Raw genomic sequence first — 10,459 nt, forward strand, 5'->3', positions numbered from 1 at the left:
TCAAATATATAAACACAGGCTGATTTCGTATTGAAGCAAGGCATGGCATTGTACTCCCTGTCAAAACTTAATCATTTGGAAGTTTGAATTAGCAATCTTAGATCATAAATGTTTTTTTACAGAGTGAGACAGGTTTTTATGTAAACTGACAACTCAATTGTGTGTTAGAACGTCAAGTCACTCTAAGTCATCTGATAAGTACATTAATCTCTGTTTTTTGTTCTTTTATTAGAATTATTTCTTCAGTAAAAAAATAGGTCGGTGGTTGGGTGGTTAGGTAGGTTAGTTAGGTAGGCAGGTAGGTAGGCATGTATTAGGTAGATATAGAGACAGAAAGGGGGAGAATACATAGGTTGATGAGTAGTAGGTAGTTTGGTAAATGGATTGAATGATTTATTGATAAATGGATAAAAAAAAAAATTCCACTATTTCTGCATCCCAACGTATTTTTTCTTTAAGATCGTAAGTTACTAAAAACCTGTTGAAACACGCACAAGTTTCTGCCCACGCCTTGCGTTTAGTCTAGATTGCAACACTCCACATCACGTGACTGAAAACTAAAACATTCCTTCTGATAACTTACTTCTGGCTAAAAAAAAAACTATTTGAATACAGATTTCTTAAGAAAGTATTTTTTTAGGAAAATAAATTACTACTATCTTTTCTTACTAATTGTTTTCCACTACAAAGATTATGTCATTCAAAAGTTCTAGTATCCTGATGATAGTAAGTTAATCAAACTGACATATGTTGTAAGTACAAGTAATTCCATTACTTTATTACATTGTTGTATCATAAACTCATACATGTATAAGCACTGTCTTTACTTTGTAGGGAACATGGAACATTTGGTCTGAATACTTTGTATACGCGTCCTTCATGTACATCAATAGATAACATCATTATAGCATTAGACTTTTAACTTGACACATCAGCTATTTCAATATAAGTTCCTTTACCTATCCCTTAGTCTGTTGGACCTTTGGGGCGCCATGCAAGATTTGTCCACTATCTTTCTCCATTCCTCTCTGACTTTAGTCTTAGTTAGTTGATAGAGCTCTTTTAGATTGAACTTTCATAGACTCGTGTTGAGCTTACATATGTCATAATATCTGTTCATTCTAATAACACTATTTGAACAAGACTTAGAAATAGGCATAGAGACAAATAATTATGTCAAGAATTTAACCTTGGATTTACAATTCAGAAAGATTATGTTTCTCTCTTTCTTTTATTGACATACTAGTTATGTTTACTGTATACTTTACTTAACTTACTATTCTAGCTAATATTAAAGTTAAAATGCTGACATAACGGGATTTCCCTGTTGTTTTTTTCTTTGAAATACAGTAAGGAACTACTAGAGACCTACTGACCTACTGACTATTACAAAAACACTTTATTTTTACACTTTTGCCATAATATACTTTGTATTATGGCAGTAAATATTTTACCTTTATTATAATGCTCTCATCAATAAAATCTAAGTAATTCTATCAAAACTGATTTTCTACGTTTCGTGAAGGTAATTACATTCATCTTTTTATTCTGAACTAAATTATTCTCAACAAACATTCAGAAAAACATATAGGACCATATAGTACCATTTACAGGGCCATATAGGATCATAAGGCACCATATAGTACCATAAAGTAACATATAGGACCCTATTCAACTATATAGCAGGGCCGGTATTATATAATTGGAGGCCATAAGATAATTAGGTGGCCCCAAAATAAAATATTACAAATAAATAATAAACATCTAAAAAAAAATATGCAATTTATTGTGCCAACAACAACATTGGGCATAGGTTTATCTGTGTTTTTTTCTCTAAAAAAATTAAGTCCTGTCCGAAGCCCCTACCAATTGGAGGCCCTAAGCGGCTACCTAGGTTGCCTATACCTAACGCCGGCTGTGCATATTGTCGGGTTTGTATTTGCCCGGCACCTTCGACGAGGTCACGATTTGCCTTGGCTCGTCTGCCTGGGCACCCCTGGCAGTCTCTCACTTAGTACATCACTTAAGTGAACAATTGAACAATTAATGCCGATAGGCTAACGTATAATAGTTAAGATCTAATCATGTGGTGCGTTATGACCTTAATGTTAGCTATACATGACAACTAGATTCAGACTAGTGAATATAACGTATCAACTATTATTTTCATTGAGCCTGATGTATTTACAAAAGCTAAAACGAAAGTAACACGAAGGCAGACCTTTTGTCACAATGCACTACGGGCTCACGATGCCCACAATCAAATACAACAAGGCTACAGAATTCACCCAAGCTTGAGTCCCTACACATGAAATAATTGAATTCCTCGTGATCGCCCCTCAACCTGCGAGTTCGTTCTTTGGTCTGTGTTTCTCTTGTGTACACTATAAAAGTTTATGCGATGTTTCTAAGGAAGCGTTCTGATTACGTCATTACTTCTTGTGTTTTGACTTGGGTGGCTGGTTCTTGTTGGAGTTTTTTTTTTTTTCTTTGTTTTTTTTTTGTTGTTTTTTTTTGTTCCCCAGTATTGGGTAAGTTCAGTTCTATGGTACTTTTCATTATTTCGTAGCTCCGAATCGTTGTCATTATAATCAAGTTGAGTGGAGATCACATATATGGAACCATAGACAAGATTAACACGAGTCTGTCTGACCGCCTCAACAAACTGGAAATGTCGAATCCACTGAAACCAAGCTTTTAGGGTTTCATTAAGCACTGCGTCCGAAAATTTGGAGAGGGTTGGAAAATATTGGATCACGGGTGGAATAAAGCCCCCGGACTGTGGAGTTTCCTAATTAATTGATTAGAATTTTTTGTAAAAAAATATTTTTAAAAAATTACGAAAGTAAAGTAATTGGAGAAAAAAAAAAGACCTTGAAAGGGGTGGGGGGGATGGCTACAATTGAGAGCATACAGAAATAACCATGTTATAATATTTGGCAAAAGTTTAACTATGCAGAAGTTTTGACTACACTTACAGTTAGTGTGAGAACTCTCGATGGTGTCGAAATAAGACCTAGTCACGTGACATCAAGCTCGCTTACTTCACTTTTTCATTTAAAAAATTTACACTGGCAATGCTTTGGATTTAGTCACATGACAACCTGCAAGGAGAATAGATCGTCTCTTAAGAATTAAAAAAAATAGGCCTTCATACTGATAAGAAATAAAAATTAAATTCATTGATAGTTTTAGATGAATATTATAGCTTTGACTAGTACGACATGTGCTTTATCCAGACAGGATGGCTGCGTGGTCGTGCGGTTTGCGCGCTGGATTGTCGTTCGGATTTATCGACGGTCGATGGTTCAAACCCTGCCCGCTCCCATTCCCCGTCGTCCTGCGGGAGGTTTGGACTAGGAAGTAAACTATCTTCAACTCTGAAGGAACATCCGAAACATGTAAAACATTTTACAGACTGTCTGGCAGGAGTCACTAGATTACGTTCTTTTTTTCTGAATAAAGTTTTACCATGAGTCACTGGCTATTGATACGTAGACAAAATAAAATCTGAACCAAGAGAAGAGGCACTTGAGTACCAAGAGATATGCTCGGTCTTATCACTAAATACATGTATTGGGTGATTAAAAAATAGTACATCATACTTTAATACAATCTTATAAAGATTGAAGAGATTAGATTGAGACTCTTGCAAAGAACATAGTTTAAGTCAAAGTGACTTTATCACTTGTTACTATAGTTCGTCCATCGTGGTTCGATGATGACCACTTTGTCATCTAGGGGGCTGAGGGGTTTGCACTGGGGTTTTATGACTCCTCATGTGGCTGGTGAGACCTATGTGAGCCCGGAATGTTCGGCCGCACACTGGGCAGGTTATTCCAGCTGGAGCTAAAACTAAGACTAAGACTGCTTTATTGATCCTTACGGAAATTTGTTGTGATTACAAGGACTCGTTTCTCATATAAAGACAACACAACAGAAAAATACACATAAATACAACAGACAACATAAAGAGTTCATTCAGCGACTACACACAGGTATCTTGGTGCATTTCATGTTCCCTGATCAATGAGTGGCGGTGATAGAGTCTGACCGAGTGAGGTACGAACGAGTTTTTGTACCGCTCCGTTCTTGTTTTGATTGACAGCAGTCGCCCACTTCGCGACGACCTGGCGTAGTTCTGATGGAGCGGGTGGCCGTTGTCTTCCAAGATTTTTTCGATTTTTCTTAGGCACGTTTGTTCAAAAAGTTCCTTTAAATGTGGTAATGCTGTGAGTGTAATTTTTGATGCTTTTTTAATGATGTTTTCTAGACGTTACTAGCTAGTTACTATTACTTCTAGAAAACACTTCTCACTAAATCTATTACTTGCTATGTACATTTGATTGGACTAGATTACTGTACAACAAAATTCTATTCAGAACTTTAGAAAACATTATCTCGTTAACAGAATTGTAAAGTATTCATTTTCAAAAAACCCTGACCTCATTTTCAAGTTCACGCGTCTGCTAATTTTTCTTCCGCTAATCTTTTAGTTTTTCTTTTTTTTTTCCAAATACAAAAAATAGAACACTTTTATGATAATGAATTCCCATGTGTAATTAAAATCTTAGTTATATTTTTAGAGAACTCATTCTGTCCTTCAAATTTCATTGTTTTTCATTCAAACACACACACATGGATTACTAGAAACAAAAAGTTCAGCAAATTATTATTCTTTTCCAGTTGATAAATGGATTGGCGTGGAAAGATTTCTTTATTTCCTATAAATTATTACATTTTAAAACATAGTTTTTGCTAGATTTCAATGTTTAATGAACTTACTCAAAGGTATATATCGATTTTCAGATGGCTTGTAGAAAGAACAAATTCGGTTTGTATATCTTGATTCCTATTTGACTTTAATGTAGAAACAATCATTCAAATAAACGAAAAAAAAAATTATGTGTAGTTGGAAATTATATGTATGCTCAATATAAATGTAATCAATATGTAAATGTCCTAGCTTTCGTTTAGACAAAAAACACACTATAGTTTTACTAGCGGCTGTATCCGTCTTTTATCAGGCGCTTTTGTAACGTGTCTATTTAGAAGCAGCTGTTGAAGACGGTACAAGACGGGTTAAAGTGAAGAGTCCAAGGGATGAAAGCGTCTCTGAGGTCAGCTTCACTGTGATGGGAGGCAATCAGGGGATCAAAAGTGTTCTGGAAGTTAGTGCAACTTTTTTTTTTTCATTAAGTAATTAAGTGCACCTTTTTTTTTCATTAAGTAATTAAGTGCACCTTTTTTTTTTCATAAGGTAATTAAATGCACCTTTTTTTTTGTTCATAAGGTAATTAAATGCACCTTTTTTATTAAGTAATTAACATTTATTCTTCTATAAAAAATGTATTCTGAATTTTTAAAAAACATAAATGTTTTGTTTTTGTGATTTTCAGCGGCCCCCTAAAATGAAAATAGATGCTATTTTAGACCTTTCAAAGTTCAGATGCAACGACTACTATCCTTTTCTGAAAGCGAAAAATTTAATTTTTAAAATCAACAATGCGTGCCGTTTTTTCATAAAAATATACCATTTTTCAAATATTTACTATTAATAGTAACAAACACGGGAGGCTATTTAGTAAGTGAGGTATCAATTTACCATATGTTCAAGTCATTTATGCAAAAGTTTTAGATTAAAAAAATAATTGAATATTGTATTAACAATTTATATAAGTACTGTCATACTATTACATTTGCAAAAAATATTTACTTTTTTTTAGAGACCGTTGGGGCACCACATAAGATCGGTCACCCATCTGTCTCCATTCTTTTCTACATTTTGCCATTTGAAAGAATTTTATTCTGATATTCCTTCTGGCCTTCTGAAAATATTGAAACCTGCCTTTTTACCTGCCTGGATGAACCACTTTGGGGACCAATTTGAATTTGTGTTACCACACAAATTGTCTTTGTAACCTTGTTTAAATAGAGATTTTTTTTTTAAATAGAAGATCCTTGCAACTATGACTTCCATTGTTTTGGAATCCTCATGGTGTAGTTCTGTGGCTGATAAACTTTTCACAAATCATCAGTAAAGTTTTATCTTCTGGTTAAGAGATCAGGATCATGTCCCCTATATAACTGTTCACGTCATTTCACACACACACACCTGCACTCGAATCAAGTGGGATTTTAGTAATTATTTATTGTACTATATAAAACATGAAGTCATAAATAATTATACAATTATTTAATTGTGTTTTACATAGAAAATGGGAAATAACTTGTTTTTTCTTGAGATATATAGTGCGGAGTTTTTCCCCTTACATTAGTTTTGTTTGTTTTAAAAAGTGTTGTTTTTTTTTGTCTATTTTGCTTGATCAATTTATGATAAAAATTGAAGAATGTCTTTCAATTAAATACAAAAGTAGTACAACAGCTTAAGTAAATCATAGACTACACCAGTGGTTCCCAAACTTGTACTTAACGAACACTCCACACATTCTGAGTATTTGGCGGAACAATTTGTTTTATTTTTTGACAGAGATAAATTCCCGTGGTGGCCTACTAGTTCCGGTTGTTCGTGGAACACCTATTCTGGCCTCGCGGAAAAAATAGTTTGGGAAGCACTGGTTTACGGTTTTTTGTATATGGGTGTCAGGTGTATAGGCGTGACCTCCGTGACCCGAACGCGCGGTATAGGCCGATTTAATGTTATTAGAAACACAAATCGATATTTTTTAGTTCATCGTTGGAACTGGCAGTCGTTAAGATTTAAAAAACAAAAACATACCAAACAAACGAAACAATTCTTTAGATAACTTGAACGTAATTCGACTTGCGAGGGTGTAGCTGAGCTCAACTTGTGTCTTAGAAACTGGGTTCAGGACTACACACAGTCAAATGGTCTATTCTGATGCTGACTTTTTCTTATTTTAAATCCAGGCCAAAAACTAAGAAATTCTTGTTAACATTGTATTGGCTGGGTTTTAAAAACATTAGATGTAAGTTGAAGTATGAGCTATAGATATCTGGTAGCGTGGCCGAGCGGTCTAAGGCGCTGGTTTAAGGCACCAGTCTCTTCGGAGGCGTGGGTTCAAATCCCACCGCTGCCAATTTTTTTTTTAAACCTATAGAAAGAAAAAAATATAAATATGAATTTCGAATATGTTAGCTCATACGACTGCCCAGATTTCACCTTTTACTTTTTATTTTATTTTAGAATTTAAAAAAATATTATTGAAATAATCAGGCCAAAGGATAAGTCTGAAACAGTACAGTAAGAAGTTACTGAAATTTGAAGCATTTCCTTTAAAACTCTTTAGTAGAAACGCTACAGTCGCTACGTTAGAATAGTATAAAAGACAAGAATCTCTGGGAGGGGAAAGTTAATGAAACAAAAATGATTCTGACATTAATCATTAGGCAGTTGGTCATTAGGGGTAATCCGACTCATTAGGGAGGTGGTCATTATAGGTTAATTAGGAAGTTTTTGTCTAAACACCATGATTCTAAAGAAGTTGTATAAAACCAAAGTCATTTTAGATATACTTGATATTTTGCTAGAGGCTGCAATTCTAACAAGGTCTTTTTAGTCAATTAGCAGTTTAGCCCATATCAACGTAAGTCTATAAGCAGTTTGGTCCATGTTAGTATATTAAGTGCATTATAATTCTTCTTTATTTTATTTAATTATGTAGAGTAACACTCTTTTGACAAAGCTTTTATGAAGTCACTCAGACTGTCTGTCTGTCTGATACAAATCTAGTATACTTTTTTGTCCCCCCCACATCCCATTACCGAATCAAGTTTAAATTTCGCAAAATTATTTATGGTCGATGAGAATACATGAATCAATCATACAATTTATATATTAGTATATTAGTAAACCCTGCAGTATTGAGAAATATGGCAGTGGTTTTAATGCTCTGTAACTTCGATAATTTTAATATTATTTTTTAATTAAAATGAATTTTTAAAATTGTGTTGTTGTTTTTTTTTCTCATATATTTTATCTAGGTCAAATCGTTGTTAATGGATAGTTTACAATTACGCCTGGAGCCCAGCGACTATGATCTAGTAGGCCGGTCAGAGGTCAAGACCGAGATTATGCAGGACAGCTTGTCCATCCTGAACTATGATGGCTACTTGAATGTGAAAACTTGCCATTTAGAGTTTCAGGTAAGATCAGTTTCATTACTCAAAAGCTGGCATCAATGGGACGACCCTCTAGCTCAGTGGTTCCCAAACTTTTTTGTCTCGTAGACCCCTTGCCATGTTTTCTGGTATTCGGTAGATCCCTGATTAACTTTTATTGCAAATCAGTAAATTCAACTCCATTTTTGAAAACAAATATCTAACTGCAGTGATTCGATGAGTTAAATAGTTATTTAAAGCTACATTTAAAGTTATAGACGTCTATCCTTTTTATTGATAAAGTTCAAATTTAATCCAATTAAAATAACAATTTATATGCATTACTAGGATCACCAAATACACTGGAAATACAGGCTATATATATATATTTGCTGGTTCATCATCCGTTACAACAATGGAAATATACAGTATTGGAATTTGTTGTTCTATTAAGTAGTCTTTCAAACATTAAATATTAATTAATAAATTTGGCTTATATATCAGTGTAGAAGTTTTCGCAAAGAGTTTCTTGTGTATTTCTTGATCATTCAAGTCTTGCTCACATTTTGGGCAAACGAAACTATTTTTACAGGAGAATGGGCAAAGGCGAGTAACTGGCGCCTAAGCCAGTAAGCTTCGGGCAGGATGGACTCATTCGCCCTAGGCTTGCAACCTACGTAGCAGAAGGAAAGCTGAATTCAAACCTCTGCCACCTTGCAGCTATACCCAAACCCTGAGGGAAAAAAAGACAATTTACATCACATACCCTGTCAGAGCCTACGACGCCGCTGATCCCAAACTGTATATGTCGTTTGCAAAAAATTACATAAGAAGCTTTTAATGTTATAACCCACAGATGTGCCCATGAACTGTGTTGTTGCTTAAAGAAATTCGTTTAATAATAGTAAATGTACTTTTATGTATTTTTCTGTTCTTATGATTCGTTCAATTGACTTTAAGTTAGTTATTTTTGTTTTTTACTTGATAGTAATAGCAACTAATCATTTGTACAACGATGTTGTCATTTTTTTCATTTCCTAAACAGAAAAGAGAGCCATCTTTACGAGAAGAAACTAAAAAGAAAACAGAAGTCTACAGCACTCTCTGCGACAAACAATAATTGCAAGTGAAAGTTTAGCGAAAGACAAGACAGGAATTTGTGTGTCATTCCACTTGATACCCAGACATCGTATCTGAAATCTTTTGGACTCCCAATGCTAAAGCAAACTATTAACTCTGAAGTTCTCACCTAATGACACAGAATTTTTTTTTTTGAGCAACACAAGCACACAGCCAAACATTTTGTCGTCATTATATGGAAAGTATCGAATGACTATTGAAATTTGAAAAAGGGGTTGGGGGGGTACTTAAAGATATCTTTACATTACTTACCCTGAAAATAGTTTTGTCCCTACAAAGTAGTTTTCCTACAGCCCAGACATACTGTTCATTCTGTGTGTATGACTTTTTTATTATTTGCTTTTAAATTTTACTTATTAATTTTTGCTTAATATCTTGGTAATAACTTGTTTGAATGTGTTTTATTGAAATGACGGTACTTAATCGTTAGTTGTTTGTCTTACTGGTAACCAGTGTTTTTTTTTTGTGACGGTAAGCACCGGTACGGCGTACCGGCACCTTTTTCAATGTGAGGAAAAAAATATTACTTTTCTTGTATTTTAACGTTTATTATTAATTTATTAGTAGTTAAGAGTTAGGCAATCCATCACTGAGTACCGGCACCTATTTGTTTTTTACAAAAAAAAAAGCACTGCTGGTAACTGTTCTGTTGTCACAGATTAATAATAAATTACTGTAGACGTTACTAATTAATAATGATAATAACTAGACTGTCTTTATCAAGGTAGACATATATAACTATCTTTTTTATTCCGTCCGATCCTTTGCTTTCGCACAAAACATAAACAACAAATAATGACGTAATTTCATATAATATTAGCACAGTAACTGTTGTTACTTTTATTAATAAAGTGCCCTGTATTTTGTATTCAAATGGAATATGAAATAAGTACTTTGTTATTAAGTAAGTTTCTGGCATGGGTTTTGTATTAAATTACAGTTAGTAACATTAATTTAGACAAGTTAAGAACATGTCGCGTTATTCTTTTAGTGAAGGAAAGTGTTATTATTTTTATGTCAATTATAGTTTATAGACAAAATATGCAGATCTGAACTTGATTTGCTTAGGTACCTGAAATACTGCATTCATTCTTTATTACCATTGAGAATAAAACTGATTAATCACTTCTTGACATGTTGAAATGTATACGTTACAATATATGTGTTTTACTATTGAATTTTTTGCATTTTTTAAAAATGCTTTGGTAATAAATTGTTTTTTAAAAAGTAGAGTTCT

The 10,459-nt window shown here is 33.8% G+C and overlaps 2 protein-coding genes and 1 non-coding gene across 8 annotated transcripts in view; 2 read left to right on the forward strand and 1 right to left on the reverse strand.

Annotated features, from left to right (window-relative positions):
• Positions 1 to 10,459, reverse strand: part of LOC106068506 (uncharacterized) — a 98,485-nt gene that overhangs the window by 60,212 nt on the left and 27,814 nt on the right. For 2 of the 3 annotated variants that reach the window (XM_056011246.1, XM_056011250.1), the window contains exon 3: positions 2,979 to 3,104. The exons of the other annotated variant lie outside the window; for it this stretch is intronic. The gene's annotated coding sequence lies outside the window, so the exon portion shown is untranslated. The remainder of the gene's footprint in view (positions 1 to 2,978; positions 3,105 to 10,459) is intronic. 3 annotated transcript variants of the gene reach the window in all.
• Positions 596 to 10,449, forward strand: LOC129922946 (uncharacterized). Of its 4 annotated transcripts, none has more exons than XM_056011251.1 (5): positions 596 to 726; positions 4,810 to 4,834; positions 5,053 to 5,171; positions 7,966 to 8,127; positions 9,128 to 10,449. In XM_056011251.1, the coding sequence occupies exons 1-5, from the start codon at positions 694 to 696 to the stop codon at positions 9,200 to 9,202; spliced, it is 414 nt and encodes a 137-aa protein (XP_055867226.1). In that variant the 5' UTR covers positions 596 to 693; the 3' UTR covers positions 9,203 to 10,449. The 4 variants fall into 4 exon arrangements, with proteins under 4 accessions (XP_055867226.1, XP_055867227.1, XP_055867229.1 ...); XM_056011252.1 differs by having other exon boundaries at positions 601 to 752; XM_056011254.1 differs by lacking the exon at positions 596 to 726 and adding an exon at positions 1,188 to 1,206.
• Trnal-aag (transfer RNA leucine (anticodon AAG)) lies at positions 6,980 to 7,061 on the forward strand. Its single transcript has one exon. It is a non-coding gene; the product is annotated as a tRNA-Leu (tRNA).

This window comes from Biomphalaria glabrata, chromosome 14 (assembly GCF_947242115.1).
Source record: "Biomphalaria glabrata chromosome 14, xgBioGlab47.1, whole genome shotgun sequence".
NCBI classification, from domain to species: Eukaryota; Metazoa; Mollusca; class Gastropoda; family Planorbidae; genus Biomphalaria; species Biomphalaria glabrata.

Coding starts and splice junctions, on each gene's coding strand:
- LOC129922946 (XM_056011251.1), top strand. CDS start 694: ATGTCATTCAAAAGTTCTAGTATCCTGATGATA. Junction 727..4,809: donor GTTCTAGTATCCTGATGATA/GTAAGTTAATCA, acceptor ATCGATTTTCAG/ATGGCTTGTAGAAAGAACAA. Junction 5,172..7,965: donor GGATCAAAAGTGTTCTGGAA/GTTAGTGCAACT, acceptor TATTTTATCTAG/GTCAAATCGTTGTTAATGGA.